The sequence below is a fragment of the Typopeltis vanoorti genome, chromosome 7 (assembly GCF_054136105.1).
Source record: "Typopeltis vanoorti isolate ZY-2024b chromosome 7, IOZ_Tvanoo_1.0, whole genome shotgun sequence".
In the NCBI taxonomy this organism is placed as follows: domain Eukaryota; kingdom Metazoa; phylum Arthropoda; class Arachnida; order Uropygi; family Thelyphonidae; genus Typopeltis; species Typopeltis vanoorti.
This window is the reverse complement of record NC_143555.1, coordinates 78,767,409-78,789,063: the sequence shown is the minus strand read 5'-3', so window position 1 is coordinate 78,789,063 and position 21,655 is coordinate 78,767,409. Positions and strand designations below refer to the sequence as shown.

Below are 21,655 nucleotides of genomic sequence, written 5' to 3'. Positions count from 1 at the left end.
AAAGCATATCAAATGTTCCTGGCAAATAAGTCAGCTTGTGCTCTTAGAGAATACAGAGACAAATGCAAGAATGTGAAACACTGTGTAAAACTAGCTAAACAAAAGTCATAGGAGGACTTTGCCAAGAATATAGAAAATAAATATCAAGAAGGTGGTAAAATATTCTGGAGGTTGTTGAAGAAGCTTAGGAATGGAGGAAAGAGTTCTGTAAAAGGAGTTAGAGATGATAAAGGTGACATGAAAATAGAAGAAAAAGATATCCTTGAAGTATGGAGTAATTACTTTGAAAAACTGCTAAATGAAACAAGCAGTGATGACAGCATAGTGGTAAAAAACACTGACCAGGCATGCAGTCAGGAATACATATCCATACTTGAAGTAGAAAAAGCCATCAAAGGTGTAATATGTGGAAAGGCAGCAGGAGTAGATGATATTCAACCAGAAATGCTGAAGTATGGTGGTATAAAAGTCTTACAGTGGCTGCACTGCACAGTTCAGAAAGTCTGGACAGAGGGACAAATTCCCGATGATTGGAGTAGTGCTCTAATAGTACTCATATATATAAAGGGAAATAAAACTGAATGTGAGAATTACAGAAGTATTTTCCTACTAAGTGTTCCTGGGACATTTATTAATCCCTTGGATTAGCAAAACAAGTGTTCTCTGCCAGGTTGGCAGGAAAACGACCTAGAGGAAGACCAAGATATAGGTGGATTGATACGGTACAAAGTGCCTTAGATGATAGAAATATAAGATCTGATAATATTGGAGTCTTGACAAGTAACAGACTGATTCGGAGTAAAATTGTAGATAGGAAGTTAGTAATGATGTAATTTTTTCATGTAGTACTGTCATATCCTGTACACCCCTTGAGGGTACATGGCAGGAATTTGATGATGATGATGATGGTGTCCCTGGGAAGATCTATGCAAGAATACTTGAGAAAAGATTGAGAAGAATTGTGGAAGAAAAGCTGGGTGAATAACAAGCTGGATTCAGACCAAATAGAGGCTGTCAGGATCAGATCTTCACTTTATGACAAATAGTCGAGAAAGCATGGGAATTTAACAAAAATCTGTATTTAAGTTTTGTCGATTTGGATAAGGCATATGACAAGGTGCCAAGAGAGAAGCTATTCAATACGCTACGGTTATATGGTGTCAATGGGGCATTATATCAAGCAATACTTAGTCTTTATTTGAGTTGTAAGTCAGCAGTTAGAATTGAAGGAAGTACAGGATTCTGGTTTAATGTTAAATCTGGTGTGAGACATGGATGTACATTATCTCCTCTGTTATTCATTATCTATATGGATTACATTATGAAGGAAAGTGGCATTAAACATGATATCAAAATTGGAGATGTTAATGTCAGCTCTTTGCTTTTTGCGGAAGATGTTATACTTCTAAATAAATCCGCTACAAGTCTGCAAGATTCTCTGTCTAAATTGAATAACTTTTGTAATAGATATGGTATGAAGGTCAGCAATGAAAAGACAAAGACAATGAAAATAGGCAGAATCATTGCAAATGTCAACTGTGTTGTGAATGGAGAACCTGTGGAACAAGTAAAACATTTCAGCTACTTAGGCACGATTTTTAGTGAAGATAGTAAATTCATTATAGAAATAGACAACAGAATCAGCAAAGCTGGTATGGTGGGAAGTCAATTGAATAAATTCATAGGGAATAAGAGAGAAATTAGTCGGAACACTAAATTAGCTGTATACAAGACAGTATTCAAACCAGTTTTAACTTATGGATCTGAGAGCTGGGTCAGAAGTAAAACGCTTGACCAAAGACTAGAGACTGCAGATATGAGAGTCCTGAGAAAGATTATAGGCGAGATCAGATGGCATCAATGGCAATATCATATTAAAAACAAGGATATTAGGAAAGAACTTGACATTGTCTGCATCCAGGAATGCATTAGCAGAGCTAATCTCAAGTGGTATGGTCACTTAAACAGAATGGGGGGGGGAGAAAGATTAGCAAAACAAGTGTTCTCTGCCAGTTTGGCAGCAAAACGACCCAGAGGAAGACCAAGATATAGGTGGATTGATACGGTACAAAGTGCCTTAGACGATAGAAATATAAGATCTGATAATGTTGGAGTCTTGACAAGTAACAGACTGATTTGGAGGAAAACTGTAGATAGGAAGTTAGTAATGATGTAATTTTTTCATGTAGTACTGTCATATCCTGTACACCCCTTGAGGGTACATGGCAGGAATTTGATGATGATGATGATGGTGTCCCTGGGAAGATCTATGCAAGAATACTTGAGAAAAGATTGAGAAGAATTGTGGAAGAAAAGCTGGGTGAATAACAAGCTGGATTCAGACCAAATAGAGGCTGTCAGGATCAGATCTTCACTTTATGACAAATAGTCGAGAAAGCATGGGAATTTAACAAAAATCTGTATTTAAGTTTTGTCGATTTGGATAAGGCATATGACAAGGTGCCAAGAGAGAAGCTATTCAATACGCTACGGTTATATGGTGTCAATGGGGCATTATATCAAGCAATACTTAGTCTTTATTTGAGTTGTAAGTCAGCAGTTAGAATTGAAGGAAGTACAGGATTCTGGTTTAATGTTAAATCTGGTGTGAGACATGGATGTACATTATCTCCTCTGTTATTCATTATCTATATGGATTACATTATGAAGGAAAGTGGCATTAAACATGATATCAAAATTGGAGATGTTAATGTCAGCTCTTTGCTTTTTGCGGAAGATGTTATACTTCTAAATAAATCCGCTACAAGTCTGCAAGATTCTCTGTCTAAATTGAATAACTTTTGTAATAGATATGGTATGAAGGTCAGCAATGAAAAGACAAAGACAATGAAAATAGGCAGAATCATTGCAAATGTCAACTGTGTTGTGAATGGAGAACCTGTGGAACAAGTAAAACATTTCAGCTACTTAGGCACGATTTTTAGTGAAGATAGTAAATTCATTATAGAAATAGACAACAGAATCAGCAAAGCTGGTATGGTGGGAAGTCAATTGAATAAATTCATAGGGATAAGAGAGAAATTAGTCGGAACACTAAATTAGCTGTATACAAGACAGTATTCAAACCAGTTTTAACTTATGGATCTGAGAGCTGGGTCAGAAGTAAAACGCTTGACCAAAGACTAGAGACTGCAGATATGAGAGTCCTGAGAAAGATTATAGGCGAGATCAGATGGCATCAATGGCAATATCATATTAAAAACAAGGATATTAGGAAAGAACTTGACATTGTCTGCATCCAGGAATGCATTAGCAGAGCTAATCTCAAGTGGTATGGTCACTTAAACAGAATGGGGGGGGGAGAAAGATTAGCAAAACAAGTGTTCTCTGCCAGTTTGGCAGCAAAACGACCCAGAGGAAGACCAAGATATAGGTGGATTGATACGGTACAAAGTGCCTTAGACGATAGAAATATAAGATCTGATAATGTTGGAGTCTTGACAAGTAACAGACTGATTTGGAGGAAAACTGTAGATAGGACATTAGTGATGATGTAAATTTTTTTGTGTAGTACTATCATATCCTGTCATATAGGTGCACAGGATACTATCATATCCTGTGCACCTCTTGAGCGTACATGGCAGGAATTTGATGATGATGATGATTCTGGCAACATAAAAATTGGAACGCTTTGTACAGGTTCTTAGGGTAGGGTTCTTTGTTGGGAATAGATGTGAAAGAGTCAAGAATGGCTGAATTGCCTGTGGTGAGACACCTCTTTTGCTGCATAATACATTAAATGCTGTCAAGTTGTAGTTTGTGATTTGGAATTGTGTGGGTTGAAGCAAACAACATGTGCTCTGATCAGCAAAATTTTGTCGATGCCCATTTTTTGAGGTTGATATGCTGAATCTTACTGCTCTGTATAATGGCTGAAAGTAGGTTTACAATAAACAGAAGTGTTCTTTATACAAGAAAGAGCATGGGGGAGGTGGGTTCCAAGATTAATTTTTTATCCTTTTCTATCTCAGTAGCGAAGTTGATATTATTATTAGGCCTCCATGAAGTCAAGTACTCAAGGGAGGCCATATATTACCCACACCAACTATCACACTTCAACAGGCAAACTGTTCCACTCACTCAGGTTCTATGAGAGAAAAATATAGTTCTCATCCCATTCTTAACTGCATGCAAACTTAACTACCATGGATGTCCCTTGTCCTCTTGCCACCTTTCATAGAATGAAAAATGTTATCAACTGATATCCTATAACACCCTCTCAGAAGTTTATAGAACTTTATTATATCATCCTTCTTTCTTCTGTCTGGCAGTATCTGCAGTCCACATACTTTCAAGCTATCCTCATAATTCACATTCCATAACCCCAATATCATCTATGTAACTTTTCTTTGCAGCCTTTTTCCAGCTTCTTTATCCCATTGGAACCTAGGGGACTAAATCAACACACAGTAGTCAGCTGTGGTCATATCAGTGCTTTGTAAAGAAGCAAAAGAAACTTCCAGGTCTGTGTTTGTTTGTTTCTGCATTGCAACTATCCCCTGAATTGTATTTGCAATTTTTTGTTGTGTGACTTTTCAACTTCAACTTTCTATCAATCATAACTTCAAGATCTCTAACCTTGTCAATTACTCCAAGCATAATCCCACTAATAAAATATTCTGTTGGATATCATACCATGCCTAAGTGCATTACTTTACATTTACATTTTGTTGTGTGACTTTTCAACTTCAACTTTCTGTCAATCATAACTTCAAGATCTCTAACCTTGTCAATTACTCCAAGCATAATCCCACTAATAAAATATTCTGTTGGATATCATACCATGCCTAAGTGCATTACTTTACATTTACTGACATTGAATTGACAACCATTGTCCTTTGTCCACACTTCTAGCCTATACAAATCACCCTGTAAATACTTTATATCAGTAGCATCTCTGATTGCTCTGCATCATCAACAAACAACTGAAGATCTCCAGTCAGCCCCTTTCCAGTATCATTAATGTATAGATTAAACATTAATAGTGGTCCAAGAACTAATCCCTAGAGTATGCAGCTGGTCACCTTAAATCTGACAGATTCACATTCCTCACATGGATGCTTGTGAGGAATGTGACAGAGAGAGATATCAGAAAGGTCCAACAGCTCGCCACATATGAGATGAGCTGTTGATTTTCATTAGGAATGAGAGTACAGCTTCTTCAGGGAATGAGTATATGAAAACATCATTCACACAATATACTGGAATGACCCATGAGGTTATATTGAAAACTTTTAGTTTCCCAATGTAAAAATTGGGTGAGGCAGGAGAAGAGAAAGAGGGCTCCACATGGAAAGATAGCATAAATGAATGACAAAATCAAACAGTTGGACTGTGTCTGAAGGAAATGCCCGTGTTCATAACTGAAAGTTTCTGCAAGAGGTACAGTGTTTTCATAAATAAGGATTGCATGTCAAAACTGAACCATGATATCAGTAGGCCGTAAGGATGAGTCTTTTATTTTGGTCAAGAAATCTGAAGCACATCCTTGACTCTTACAGGCCTCTTCCTAAGACCCATGAATCTGTACAGAGAGTTCCAATTCCTTATATTTATGGAATCTTAGAACAAAATTCAGTGATCCTTCAGAAATATAATTTAGTGCCATATTTTTTCCTGTCAGCAAACTGTCTTCTCTGTTACCCTCCACCAAAAATTAACAGTTTCTGCTGTCCCTCCAAGGTGTTTATGATGTTCATTATGATTGATATCTCTTTTTACTTTGGACAAACGGACAGGACTTTCTGTCTAATAAGCCTGAGAAATCTGCTCTAGCACAGCATTGAGTTGATGCTGACCACAATGCTTTTTTTGTTACCTAAAATTTGGGAGCATCTTATCCTTATTAGTTATAATTTATAATATCTCACTATATACTGTACTGTATTACTAGTATTGAAATCCATTGTTGTTGTTCTACTTTGCTGAATTGTCTCTTTATTAACAGTGATCTGTTATATTCAACTCTAAATGTTTGATTTAATAGTTATTAAACTTCTTGTATCTGTGTGTTGGTGTTTGCTATATCGTTGGATCTCAAAATGAAATTAAGTATATACAGTAGTAGAAAGAAATAGCTGTATATAATATAAAAGTGAATCAAAAATATCCAGAAAAAAAAAAATATATATATATATATATATTTGATATAAGAGTGTTATTAAACTTCTTGTGTCTGCGTGCCAGTGTTTGCTATATAAGAACTTTGTATCTTAAAATGGAATTAAGTATATACTGTAGTAGAAAAAAATAACTACGTACAGTCATCCCTCGACTTATGTCAAGGTTCCGTTCCATCCGGCAATACATAAGTCGATACATTAAATGAACAGAGTTATAGGGGTTAGGGACTTAACTGTAGTAAGTATACTGTCATTTTAATTTTTAATGAAAATTAAAATGACATGGACTCCAATGTCGTCAGCCATTTTGAGAACATCGCTAACTGCAGAGAACATTTCTGCATGACCCTTCACTCTGAATTGTTTAACTACCTCTTCTTGTTTTTCTTTTCCTTCTTCCTTTTCTCATTCTTCCTCTTCTGCAACATGTTGTTCCTTCAGTTCGACCAATTCTTCAGGGGCACTTTCTATGAGTTGAATAAAGTCGTCAGCACTTCTAGATTCAGATTGTTTTCTAGGTGCACTATTTCTTCACTCAATTTACAAAGGTCTTAATTTTTTTCAAAACTTCCAAAATCGTGCACAAACCTTTTTAATGTCTTTTTCCAAATGCCACTCATTCGTTGAGAGGTCACTTCGTCCCAAGCCACAGCAATATTTTTAATAGAATGATAAATATTGAAAGCTTTCCAGAATTTCATGAGAATCTGATCATTTCCTTCAATGACAGAAATGGCTTGTGAAAAAGTTCTCCATAGATAATAAGCCTTAAATACTGTAAGAACTCTCTGATCCATCATTTGGATCAGTGAAGTAGTGTTTGGAGGAAGAAACATGACCTTGATCTTGCGAGCAAAAATCACCGATGTAAGGTGGATGACCTGGAGCATTATCAAGAATTAATAAAATATTAAATTCAACTATTACTTAAATTATTAGCTCTTTATTAAATTCAACATTTTCTTTAACACAATAGCTTTCCATTTCACTTGCATAACCATTGATTATAGTGTCCTCAAACAGTTTTTGAGTCATCCACAGCTTCTTATTGCTCCAATAATAAAACGGAAGAGTATACTTCCTAATATTTTTGAAGGCTCGTGTATTCTCACTGTGCCATATCACAAATGATTTCAGTTTATAGCCAGCCACATTACCCCTAACAGAATCATAATATGGTCTTTGAAACCAGACATAGATTTTAGCTTTTTGTGGATGAATGTCCACTATGGCTTTTTTTTTTTTTTTTTTTTTCAAAACAAGGAGGACTCATCCATATTAATATTTGCTGTGGCAGATGATTTTATTCAATTTCTCCACAAACTCCTTGGCAGCCTTCTCATTGGCACTAGCAGATTCACCATGCATTTTCACATTATGCAACGCAAAACGCTGCTTGAATCTCATGAACAAACCAGAAGAAGTGTTGAATTTATAGTCGTAATCGGGCCCTGTTTTCTCCATCAACATGTTGAGGAGACTTAGTGCCTTAGCGGTTATGGTCATAGTTAAGGAGTATGCACTTTTGGTTCAGATCCTCTATCCATGATGCAAGTAACTTTTCCATATCACTGATAAGACCTTGTAGTTGCTTCGTCACTATCATCAATTTAATGAAAGCAGATCCTTTCATAGCCTCTATGATTTTATCCTTATTTTTCAAAATGGTTGTCACCATTAAGAACATCCAAAGTCATGTGCGATCACAATGATGGGCTTACCAATGTTGCTTTATAACTTGCAAGTTCATTTCAAGATCAATTGTTCACCTCTTTTTCTGTAATTCTTCATTAGGTATTTTGATTGGGCATGTAGGGGCCAAGCTGCATAAAATATCGCGAAATATTTAACGATAAATACACAAATAACCTATTTCTCAAACACAAATCAACAGAGGAACTGTTGAAGATACGTGCCGGTTGCCTTTGACTGTGCTGTTGCCACCATGCATGATGCATTGTTGCTAAATAGAAACCTTTTTATTTTACGCTTGCTTGTGTCTTGTTCAAAAGTATAGTCGAAAATGTTTATTCCCTTATAGGATCACAGATGTATTTTCGAGAGGACGTAAGTTGAGGGATGACTGTGTATGTATATGTGTGTGTGTGTGTGTTTGTACATACATATAATTGTGATTCATGCTATTTTTATTCCCCCCCCCCCCAATATATATATATAAACAATGAACTTGAAATTAAATTTTTGTGCACTTTATATTATTAGGAACTGGAGTAGTTACAAGTGTACCCTCTGATTCTCCTGATGATTTTGCTGCACTGAGAGATCTTAAAAAAAAACTAGAATTTAGGAAAAAGTATGGCATTACTGATGATATGGTAATCCCCTTTGAACCTGTAAGTAGTTGCTCTGATAATTTTTGTTATCCATTTCATTATTCATTGATACTGGTGATAGTATTATCACTTAGTCACGTTACCTACTAACCATTTCTGTTGCAAAAGTCAGAAAGGATTTGAAAAATATCTCAATTAAGTGTATCTTAGAAGTATTCATTTATATTGCAAGCAGTCTACGCACAGAAGACCAAAGCAATTTTACACATAGAAGGACGTGTAGATAATGTTTTTGTCTGAAACAAATTACCAAAAAAGATGAATGTTTAATTTAGAGATACTTTTAGCCTTTATAGATTATGGGAAAACTTTTGATAAAATTCATAGAGAAAATTTGTGGAATATGATGAAAACAGAAGAATATTATTATTATTATTATTATTATTGTTCCGGGCAACTCCAAGGAGTCGGCAGACTCATCGAGGGAGGCCCTAACATCATGTCAAGAACAACTATTCAACATTCACACAGTATCTATCATAACTTGCCTTGAACTCATTCACGGTCGTAGCACCCACAACAGACTCTGGAAGCTTATTCCACTCATTCACTACTCTCCAAGCAAAAAACCTAGCTTTAACATCCTTGTCAACCACGCTCTTGCTCAGCTTCCATTCATGGCCCCTAGTCCTCCCACCACCAGTCATATTTTCAAAAATATCTTCTGGATCAATCTTATAGAAACCCCTTCAGTAATTTGAATGTCTCAATCATATCACCCCTCCTTCGCCTATCGACCAATTTCTGCAACCCACAAATCTTCAACCTATTCTCATAAGGTTCATTCCACAGACCTTCTATCATCTTGGTCACTCGTCTCTGGATCCTTTCCACTTCCTCCCCATCACGAAGAAACCCTGGTGCCCATAACTGGGCACAGTAGTCCAGATGGGGTCTTATCAAGGCTCGATACAGAGGAACAACAACTTGTTTGTCTCTGCATGTTAAAGTATTTTTCAGAAGCCAAGTGATTTGGTGAGCTGTTTTAGTCACTTTTGCAATGTGCTTCCTAAACTTCAATTCCCTATCCACCAACACTCCCAAATCCCTGGCCTCATCAATCTCCTGGAGTACGGTTCCACCAATGCGATATACTGCTGCTATTCTTTTCACCCCAAAGTGCATAACCTTACACTTTGCCACATTAAATTGACATCCATTTTTCCTAGCCCAGTCCTCCAAACTATCCAAATCATCCTGTAAAATTTTGACATCCTGTGCACTCATAATTGCTCTACCCAACTTTGCATCATCAGCAAACAAGTGAACACTTCCTCTCAAATCCTTTCCTATATCATTGATGAACAAATTGAAAAGCAGTGGTCCAAGAACAGAGCTCTGTGGCACTCCACTAGTCACAAGCCGTCTTTTAGACTCCACTCCTGAATAAACCACTCTCTGGTATCTCTCCTTCAACCACACTCCTATCCATCTCACCAACCCTATATCTATCCCCATCTGCTCCAGTTTACTGATTAAGGTTTTATGTGGTATCCTATCAAAAGCCTTGGCAAGGTCCAGTAGTATTACTGTAAACCCATTACCCCTATCCAGTTCAGCCGTCACTGTGTTATAAAACGTGAGCAAGTTACTGAGGCATGATCTACCCTTCACAAAACCATGTTGTCCCCCATACAATATCCCATTTTCATCTATCCAATCCTGTATTCTTTTCTTGACTAATTTCTCTAAGACCTTGACAATGATTCCTGATATGCTAATTGGTTGGTAATTTACAACAGCAGTCTTGGAACCACCTTTATGCAGTGGAACTATTTTCCCCCTCTTTCCACCCCCATCGGGACTAACTCAGACCTGAGACTCAAATTAAACAAAATGGTCAAGGGTACTGACAATTCTTTAGCTGCTTCTCGTACAACACGAGCTGGTATACCATGCAATCCCACAGATGTATTGACATTGAGGTTATGCAATAGACTACTCACCTCTGCTTCATTCACCACAATTCCCGTATAATCTACTGGTACATTCGTTTCTGCAATGTCACCACCTGGATGATATATTCTAGCAAAGTGCTCACTCAGTAACTCAACTATATCAACTGATTCATTCACCTCCCTACCATCGGCATTCTTTAAAATCATTCTGCCATGTACATTTTTCCTTTTACTTGCTACATATCTAAAAAACTGTTTAGGATTCTCTTTAGCCTGCATGGCCAATGTTCTTTCATAATCCTTTTTTGCTTTTCTTACCACACTCGTTACCCTTCTGGCCTGCGCTTTATACCGTTCGTGTGCCTGTCTGTTACCTTTCTCCTTAAATTCCCTCCATAGTTGTTTCTTTTTTTGCAGCTCAAGCTTAATGGTGTTATTCATCCATTTAACCTCTAGTTGATTTATTATTCGGACTCTAGGTATACAGTCAGCCATTGCTTCATGCAAACTTCTTAACTACCTCCCATGCACTATCGACTTCTAGTCCTTTCAGTTGTACATGCCATGGCACTGAACCAATCAAACTCCTAAGCTTGTCATACTTTCCAGCCCGATAATTCCACATGTACCCTGTCTTAATTGAAAACTCTACACCTTTAGCCACCTCCCAAGTCAAGACCCTATGATCACTCTCACTGATTGGTGGCAATGTCATATTTGTTACAACCAAATCCTCATATGTAATTACTAGCAAGTATTTCCCCTAGTATTTTCCATTACATGCTGTCACAGATAGTTATCCCTTAATAACCGCATAAAATCTCATTCCTTCCTCCCGTGTGTTCTCTCCTCACTCCAATCAATGCGACCATAGTTGAAATCTCCCATAATAATCACCCTCCTTCCACTCATTTCTTCTATTTGCTTGTGCATACTGTCACCACCATCTTTTCCATCACCTGGTCTATAGCAGCACCCAATTGTATATTTAGTTCTGCTAGCCACAATCTCACACCAAATGGCCTCAAATGTGCTCTTTTCTCTATCCTGCAATTCAACTTCTATTCTCCTTGGCTGTAGCTCATCAGCTATCATCAACAATACTCCTCCCCCCATTTTATTCTCCCTGTCATTCCTGAACACACTATACCCATCACATTCAATCCCACTAGCTATATCATCTACAGTCAGCCATGTTTCACTAATTCCAATAACCTGTGGTCTGGAAGTGCCAACCATGGCAAAAACTCTTCCTTCTTGTTCCTAATACTCCTAGCATTACATTTAGTACAAAACATACAGAGGTTATATAAAAACACAACAGTGGGTAGAATTAGGTAATAAATTAACAGAACAGACTGAAATTAATCAAGGTGTAAGACAAGGATGTACTATCTCTAACTCTATTCAGTGTAATGTATTGATCAAATTGTAAAAATATGGAATACAACAATAATTTAACTAGAAAAACAGAATGGTTGTACAAATTTTTAATGGAACTTTTGCCACTATCACAATTATTATGCACACACACATTCACAAGAATGTAGTAATTTGATTAGCACAAATATTTCAACCTTGAAATTAATCAAGGTGTAAGACAAGGATGTGCTATCTCTAACTCTATTCAGTAATGTATTGATCAAATTGTAAAAATATGGAATACAACAATAATTTAACTAGAAAAACAGAATGGTTGTACAAATTTTTAATGGAACTTTTGCCACTATCACAATTATTATGCACACACATTCACAAGAATGTAGTAATTTGATTAGCGCAAATATTTCAACCAGAAACTGGTCATCATCAGTGCATTAGCATGATCACAATGTGAAGCTACAACAAAGAATGTTAATCCTATTTACAGAACTGATCCACTTCTTGGATGCACCCTAGTGGGTGGGTGCAATAAATAAGATTACAATGAAGTCCTAGATTTAAAATTAAGTGATTTGCAATCAAATTAAATTTAATTACATAATGAAATGACATAGCATTGTATTTAAAAAAAAATAATAACAATTAAAATTAAAATGGAGGGAAACATTATTGCTTGCCATTTATGAGGTTGAGACTCTCCCATATCTTTGCAATAGAGGCAGTCATTCTGATTTAAATTGGGCAGTGTTAGAAGTGCTTCAGCATTCTCTTTGAATAACTGCTGAAACCTAAACCACTGATGTAAAAGGCTTTCATATTAAAAATTTTATGGAATTTACAACCGTGTTTAAAAAAATTTTTTTATTATCTCAACGTTTCGATCTTCACATCAAGATCATCATCTGGAGCGTATATAAATATACAGGACAAGCTGAGTTACATCATTAACTGTAAGCTGGAGAAACAATGATTTGATCACATGTTAGACCTCTGGTGAAAAAAAAAATAAAATAAAATAAAAAATAATTTTTTTTATATCAAGCTAAATTCTATTTTACAGGAATAAACATTCTTTTAGATGGTTTTCTTTCAGAAACAATTGGTGTCCTATTTTTAGTATTACAATTCTTATTTTTGATTTACAATACTGGATTTCTACAGTTCTGTTTATAGTTGTTCTTGGTGAGGAAGGTCGAATATATACCTTCCATATGTTTGGGATTTTTAGACCATCATTGTTGTTCAGATTGGGGTAGTTGATAATAATCTCACAGGCTTCCTCGAATTTCCGTTCATACCATGTTCTAGTGTGATGTAGACAGCTGGTGGTTTTCCAGTCAATTCTGTGTAAGGTATTCAGGGCATGATCAGAAAGGCCAGCTTCACCATAATTATTATATTTAATGTGTCGTTTATGTTCTTTTTTGTCTAATACGAATAGCTCGTCCTGTTTCTCCTATATATGGTATGTTGCAAGTACAATAAATCCGGTATACTCCAGGGTGAGCTAGTGGAGGGAGTGGGTCTTTGGATGAGTTGAGTAAGCTTTTTAATTTTGCAGGAGGTTTAAAGGTGGCTTTGAGGTTGTACTTTTGTAGTACGCTGTTTATTTTGTCTAATATTCCTTTAATGTAGGGAATGGTTATAGTTTTACTGTAGTCTGGTTTGTCTTTGTTTTTTATTGTGGTTTTGTAGAGAATTTTGTTAATAGTGTTTTGGCTGTATCTGTTTTTTTTTTTTTTTTTGTAAGTTATTACTAATAATTTGAAATTCGTCTTTCAGTGCCTGTTCACTGGAACAGATTGTCTGAGCTCTGTTTTTTAGCGGGTTGATGACACCTAGTTTTTGCGTTGGGTGGTGGTAGGAGTTTATGTGTATATATTGTCCCGTATGTGTCGGTTTTTGGTAAACAGTGAAGGAAAGATTGCCTGAGGGAAGATGTGACAAGTGTATCTAGAAACGGAAGTGTGTTGTGTTTTTCAATTCCAATTGTGAACTATATGCATTTGTGTTGTTTGTTTAGGTGGCTAAGGAATGTGTCTAATGTCTGGCAGCCATGGGACCAAATCGCAAAAACATCGTTAACATATCTAATCCAGACTTTGCGTTTTAGAGGGGAAAAATCTAGGGCAAGTTGCTCAAAATGAGGGAAGACGTGACAAGTGTATCTAGAAACGGAAGTGTGTTGTGTTTTTCAATTCCAATTGTGAACTATATGCATTTGTGTTGTTTGTTTAGGTGGCTAAGGAATGTGTCTAATGTCTGGCAGCCATGGGACCAAATCGCAAAAACATCGTTAACATATCTAATCCAGACTTTGCGTTTTAGAGGGGAAAAATCTAGGGCAAGTTGCTCAAAATGTTCCATGTAAAAGTGAGTAATGGGGGAGGGGGGGATAACGGCGAGCCCATGGCTGTGCCTTCTTTTTGTAAGTAGAAGGCATTTTGCCATACAAAATAACCCAACCATAATACATGCGCAAAAAGCACCGTGATATCTGGAGGGAATTTGTTCTGTAGGAGAAGGATTGTGTCATTGATTGGGACATTCGTAAAGAGGGCAGAGATGTCAAAACTGACTAATAAATCATCTTTTTCTAATGTAATGTCTTTGATGATGATTACGAAGTGTTGTGTGTTTTTGATATAGGAGGGGGAATGACCTACCAACTCCTTGAGTGTTGCTGCTAATTTTTTGGCTAAGCGATATGTCGGGTTATCAATTCCTTCAACGATAGGGCTTAGCGGGGTGTTTTCTTTGTGAACTACAACCCAACTAACAGATCAAAAAACAAAACAGAGAAACTACTTAAGTCAATTACCACATGGCCTGAAGATACAGTAAAAAAAACTGTTTTTTCCTCACTACGCGTGCTCCCCAAGAATTTACGGGCTACTGAAAATTCACAAAGAAAACACCCCGCTAAGACCTATCATTAAAGAAATTGATAGCCTGACGTATCACTTAGCCAAAAAATTAACAGCAACACTCAAGGAGTTGGTAGGTCATTCCCCCTCCTATATCAAAAACACACAACACTTCATAAACATCATCAAAGACATTACATTAGAAAAAGATAATTTATTAGTCAGTTTTGACATCTCTGCCCTCTTTACGAATGTCCCAATCTGACACAATCCTTCTCCTACAAAACAAATTCCCTCCAGATATCATGGTGCTTTTTGTGCATGTATTACGGTCGGGTTGTTTTGTATGGCAAAATGCCTTCTACTTACAAAAAGAAGGCACAGCCATGGGCTCACCATTATCCCCCCTCCCCCCATTGCTAACTTTTACATGGAACATTTTGAGCAACTTGCCCTAGATTTTTCCCCTCTAAAACGCAAAGTCTGGATTAGATATGTTAACGATGTTTTTGTGATCTGGTCCCATGGCTGCCAGACATTAGACACATTCCTTAGCCACCTAAACAAACAACACAAACGCATACAGTTTAAAATTGAAATTGAAAAACACAACACACTTCCGTTTCTAGATACACTTGTCACACGTTTTCCCTCGGGCAACTCCTACCACCACCCAACACAAAAACTAGGTGTCATCAACACACTAAAAAACAGAGCTCAGGCGATCTGTTCCAGTGAACAGGCACTGAAAGACGAATTTCAAATTATCAGTAATAACTTACAAAAAAAAAAAAAAAAACGGATACAGCCAAAACCCTATTAACAAAATTCTCTACGAAACCACAATAAAAAACAAAGACAAACCAGACTACAGTAAAACTATAACCATTCCCTACATTAAAGGAATATCAGACAAGATAAACAGAGTACTACAAAAGTACAACCTCAAAGCCACCTTTAAACCTCCTGCAAAATTAAAAAAGCTTACTCAACTCATCCAAAGACCCACTCCCTCCACTAGCTCACCCTGGAGTATACCTGATTTATTGTACTTGCAACATACCATATATAGGAGAAACAGGACGCACTATTCCTATTAGACAAAAAGAACATAAACAACACATTAAATATAATAATTATGGTGAAGCTGGCCTTTCTGATCATGCCCTTGAATACCTTCACAGAATTGACTGGTAAACCACCAGCTGTCTACATCACACTAGAACATGGTATGAACAGAAATTCAAGGAAGCCTGTGAGATTATTATCAACCACCCCAATCTGAACAACAATGATGGTCTAAAAATCCCAAACATATGGAAGGTATATATATTCAACCTTCCTCACCAAGAACAACTATAAACAGGACTGTAGAAAATCCAGTATTGTAAATCAAAAATAAGAATTGTAATACTAAAAATAGGACACCAATTGTTTCTGAAAGAAAACCATCTAAAAGAATGTTTATTCCTGTCATTGTAAAATAGAATTTAGCTTGATGTAAAAAAAAATATTTTTTATTTTATTTTATTTTATTTATTTTTTTTTTCACCAGAGGTCACGCCAGTAGAATAACGTGATCAAATCATTGTTTCTCCAGCTTACAGTTAATGATGTAACTCAGCTTGTCACGTATATTTATGTACGCTCCAGATGATGATCTTGATGTGAAGATCGAAACGTTGGGATAATAAAAAGTTTTTTTAACATGGTTATAAATTCCATAAAAATTTTTTTTTAAATGAATGCTGATCACCGTGTAACCATAAAGAAAGGATGTAAAAGGCTAGTATTGGACCATATGATATCATTTTCCAATTTCCACTCCATGGCCAGATTTTTCAGGTTTATTGTTCTTAATGTAAGATTGATGTTCTTGTAGTTTTTTTCCCCAAAAGAATGTCCAGTTTGTCCAAAGTGCAAGTGAACGCACTTACATTGAACTTGGTAAACATCATGGAGAGAGAGAAAGAGAGAGAGAGAGGAGTGGGGCTGTTTATCTTTTGTGGATGGTAACCAAGAAGAGATTTTGTTGATAGGGAAAAAAAAGTAACTAAATTATATCTTAGCAATCGTTTCAAAGATTGCTACAATATATGGATAAAGACTCACCATACAGGTTCAGGGTTTTTAGTGATGGGCTTGTAAGAGTTCAAGATTGTTTAAACTTCTTTGAGGTGAAACCATTCTGTAGTAAGATGCACTGGATAGTTTTCAATTCTTGTTGGAGAGCTTGGGAATTAGAGCAAATAACGTGTTCTGTTGAGCAATGAAGGTTGGGGTTGTATTGAAGAGAACAGGGATTCTTCAAGATGCTTTAAGTAGAAATGAGCAAATGCAGGTGATAAGGGACTTTCCATGGCAGTTCTTCCTTCAATCTCTTTGTAGAACTAGTTCCTGCAGATGAAATAGCCTGAGTGCATGACAAAGTCAAACAGTTTGACTAAGGTGGAAATTCATCTGATAACAGTTGGAGATGTCTGCCAGAGGTACACTAGTAAATAAGGACTGGATATCAAGGCTAATCATGAGGTCTGTAGGTCGAAGAATTAAATTTTTATTTTTGTCAGAAAATCTGATGAATTTTTCGTGAAGGTTTGTATGTGGCCAGCGTGGGAGCTTAAAAGACGAACTAGGAATTTGGTTAAACAATAGGTGGAGGAGTCTATGTAGTCCACTATGGGTCTGAGTGGAACTCCTTCATTATGTATTTTTGCATAAAAACGTGAACACCTACCAAAATGGGTCTTCAGTTTTTTAATAGTGTCTTCATCCTGACTAATCGCTTTGTTGAGCAAGGAATTAAGTTTTTTAATTCCTTGCTTTTGATTAATCTTGATCCTGAAAAGATATAATTTATTTCCTATAATCCCCCCCCCCTCCCTTCCTGGTGTTTACCAAGTTCAATGTGAGTGCCTCTATTACTCATACTTTGGACATCTGGCCCTTGCTCAGCATGGAGTGAACACTGACCACAATATCCTATGGTCCAATACTTGCCTTTTATGTCAGTTCAGGTTTTGGTTTGAGCAGTTATTTAAAGAGAGTGCTGAAGCACTTCTACACCACCCAAATTTTAATTGGAACGACTCTCTCTCTCTCTCTCGCCAAGATTTGTCAGCATCTCATCCTCATTAATAGCAAGTAATAATGTTACTTCTGAAATGGGAAATGGAAGAATTTGGATTTCCACCAGTTCTACCTGAAGAGAATGAAGAGGAGTTGAAGGAGGTTAAAGAACATATTGGAGATGTACTACTTGATAAATCTAAGGGGAAAAAGGTGAATGCTATTAAATATTTCTATTTTTATGTTCATTTAATATATTTATATACCTTGTTTAGACTGAATTTTGCAATATTGGATGGATATTGATAATTTGTTTATATTTGAACTATATTTGACATGCTTTTTTTGTTTTATGGACATGTCAAGTAATTGGTTATTATGACACTTGCTATTTTTGTGTAGTTTGAAGAGCTGCAGATTGTATTCCCTGGGAAACACATAAAATGGGAGACTGTTCCAGAGGGCAGCAGTAGAAGGGATGGGAATAATAATTTCTTCTGTGCATTTAAAGTTGAACTGTGAGGGAGTAGTGAGTAGTGTCTTAATGGATTTACTAGAGGGTGAAGGAATTATTGATGCCAGTTTGGATGAACATTGACCTTGGAAGTATTTGTAGAAAATGCAAGCAGCAGAAACTGTTCACCTGTAGAGTGGGTTTAGTGAATTAGTGAGTATTGGATCATTAATCAGTTTAATTGTCTCTTATCTCCTTATCTCTGCCTGCCTATCAAGGTGTTCTTTAATAATTGGGTAATTCTGTGAACTTTTGAATTTCAACTTCCTATCCACCAACATCCATCCCTTTCTCTAACAGTTGACTGGAGTACAATTTCATCAGTGTAGTACATAACTGATAATCTTTTCATCCCCAAATGCATTTTACTACATTAAACTAGTTACCGTTCTTCTTTGCCTATACTGCCATGCTATTTAAATCATCCTGGAAAGAACTCTACATTATTAACTTTATTAACTATTTTGCGTCATCAGCAACAACCGAACATTTCTATATCATTAATGTACATATTAAATAACTGATTCAAGTACAGAGCTCTGCAGCACACCATTAGTCACAGGCCTTTTCCAAGACTTTACTCCTGAATAAATTACTGTCTGATATCTCTCCATCAGCCACCCTCTCATCCACATCACCAGCTTTATATCCATCCTCATATACTGTCATCTATGTAACAGAAATGCCTTTTCAGAGTCTATCGGTATTGCCATGTAACCATAATCTTCATCCAACTCAGCTGTCACTTTATTATAAAAAAATAAATTACCAAGGGATCACATCACTATCCTTTTATAAAAAACATGTTGCTTCCCCCTCCCCCATTTAGTATGCCATTCCTAAATTTTTTCATTAACCAACTTTGCCAATACGTTGACCGCCACTCCTGAAATACAGATGGGTTGGAAATTTGCTACTTTAGTGTTAGTCTCCATTATGCAGTTGAACTATTTCTCCCTCCCACTTCGATTGCAGCCAGAGCTGAGGCTTAAACAATCTGGTCAAAGGCACTTCAGTTCCCTAGCACAGTCTCATATTACACAAGCTGATTATAGACCTCCACATTTGCCAGGAAACCAGGGCGAACAGCGAAAAGTCAGCTACTGGAACAAATCTGAAAACAAACCCCAACTCAACATCACCAGAGTTAAAGATCGGTACTATCAACGTAAGAAGCCTGAATGGCAAAGAAATGGAGTTAGCTGAGGAATTAGTTAAGTACCAGATCGACATAATAGGGGTGACTGAAACAAAAAAGACCAAAACTGGTGAGATCTTTCTGAGCAATAAATACAAAATGTTATATTCAGGCAATAACAATCAAGGAAAAGAAGGAGTAGTCATAGTATTCAACACAAAATACGAGGCTAATCTTCTTGAATGGCAGTCAGTCTCAAGTAGAGTAATGTGGGCAAATATCCAAATGGGGAACTGGACAATGAGACTTATTTGTGCCTATGGTCCCACAGAAGGCTCTACTAAGGTAGAAGTGGAGGAATTTTTTGAGGCTTTAGAAAAAGCAACTGACACAATGAAAAAGGAAAAGTTGGTCCTTGTTGGGGATCTAAATAGTAGAGTAGGAAATGATTGTGAGACATACAAAAATATTTTGGGAAAATTTGGAGAAAAGAGCAAAGCTAATAATAATGGCAAATATCTGTTGGATTTCTGCTCAGGACATGGACTGGTTATTACTAACACCATGTTCCAACATAAAAATGTGCACAAATTCACATGGAGAGAAGAGGCTAGGAATAAGAAAAGTCTCATTGACTATGTTATTGTTGATAGTGATGTTTTCTCCCTGGTGCAGGACACCAGAGTGTACAGAGGATTTGAAATTGGAAGTGATCACTATTTAGTCTTGAGCAGGATAAAATTGAATTTCATATTGAAAAGAATAACATGTAAGAAAGTTTTAAAGCGAATAAAAGTTGAGCAGCTCTCAGATGTAAACTGTAGACTAAAATACAGAAATATTATTGAAAAGAAAATGAAAGAGTTTGAGAACAGGAATCAAACCTTGGAGTATTCAGTGGCAAACTGAAGGAAACATTGATTGATTCTGTCAGAGAGGCATGTGGTGAGGTTGTGTGCAAAGATAAAAAAATCAGAACTCCCTGGAGGACACAGGAAGTTAAAGAGGCAGTGAAGGAAAAGAAGAAAGCATATCAAAAGTTCCTGGCAAATAAGTCAGCTTTTACTCTTACAGAATACAGAGACAAATGTAAGAAAGCTAAACAGTGTGTAAAACTAGCTAAACAAAAGTCATGGGAGGACTTTGGCAAGAATATAGAAAATAAATATCAAGAAGGTGGCAAAATATTCTGGAGGTTGTTGAAGAAGCTTAGGAATGGAGGAAAGAGTGCTGTAAAAGGAATTAGAGATGATAAAGGTGAAATGAAAACAGGAGAAAAAGATATCCTTGAAGTATGGAGTAATTACTTTGAAAAACTGCTAAATGAAACAAGCAGTGATGACAGCACAGTGATAAAAAACAATGACCAGACATGCAGTCAGGAATACATATCCATACTTGAAGTAGAAAAAGCCATCAAAGGCTTGAAATGTGGAAAGGCAGGAGGAGTAGATGATATTCGACCAGAAATGCTGAAGTATGGTGGTATAAGAGTCTTACAGTGGCTGCACTGCATAGTTCAGAAAGCCTGGACAGAGGGACGAATTCCTGATGATTGGAGTAGAGCTCTCATAGTACCCATATATAAAAAGGGAAATAAAACTGAATGTGAGAATTACAGAGGTATTTCCCTACTGAGTGTTCCTGGCAAGATCTATGCAAGTATACTTGAGAAACGGTTGAGAAGAATTGTGGAGAAAAGCTTGGTGAAGAACAAGCTGGATTCAGGCCAAATAGAGGCTGTCAGGATCAGATCTTCACTTTACGACAAATAGTCGAGAAAGCATGGGAATATAACAAAGATCTGTATTTAAGTTTTGTTGATTTGGAAAAGGCATATGACAAGGTGCCAAGAGAGAAGCTATTCAATATGCTGCAGTTATATGGTGTCAATGGGGCATTATATCAAGCAATACTTAGTCTGTATTTGAGTTGTGAGTCAGCAGTTAGAATTGAAGGAAGTACAGGAAGATGGTTTAATGTTAAATCTGGTGTTAGACAAGGATGTACATTATCCCCTCTGTTATTCATTATCTATATGGATCACATTATGAAGGAATGTGGTATTAAACCTGATATCAAAATTGGAGATGTTAATGTCAGCTCTTTGCTTTATGCGGATGATGTTATACTTCTAAATAAATCCGCTACAAGTCTGCAAGATTCTCTGACTAAATTGAATAGCTGTTGTAATAGATATGGTATGAAGGTTAGCAATAAAAAGACAAAGACAATGAAAATAGGCAGAATCATTGAAAATGTCAACTGTGTTGTGAATGGAGAACCTGT

The 21,655-nt window shown here is 36.6% G+C and overlaps 1 protein-coding gene across 2 annotated transcripts in view; it reads left to right on the top strand.

Moving 5' to 3' along the window:
* LeuRS (Leucyl-tRNA synthetase) overlaps positions 1–21,655 on the top strand; it is a 388,197-nt gene that overhangs the window by 107,242 nt on the left and 259,300 nt on the right. For both annotated transcript variants that reach the window (XM_090395982.1, XM_090395980.1), the window contains exon 11: positions 8,367–8,497. In XM_090395982.1, coding sequence (XP_090252108.1) covers positions 8,367–8,497 — 131 coding nt within the window. The remainder of the gene's footprint in view (positions 1–8,366; positions 8,498–21,655) is intronic.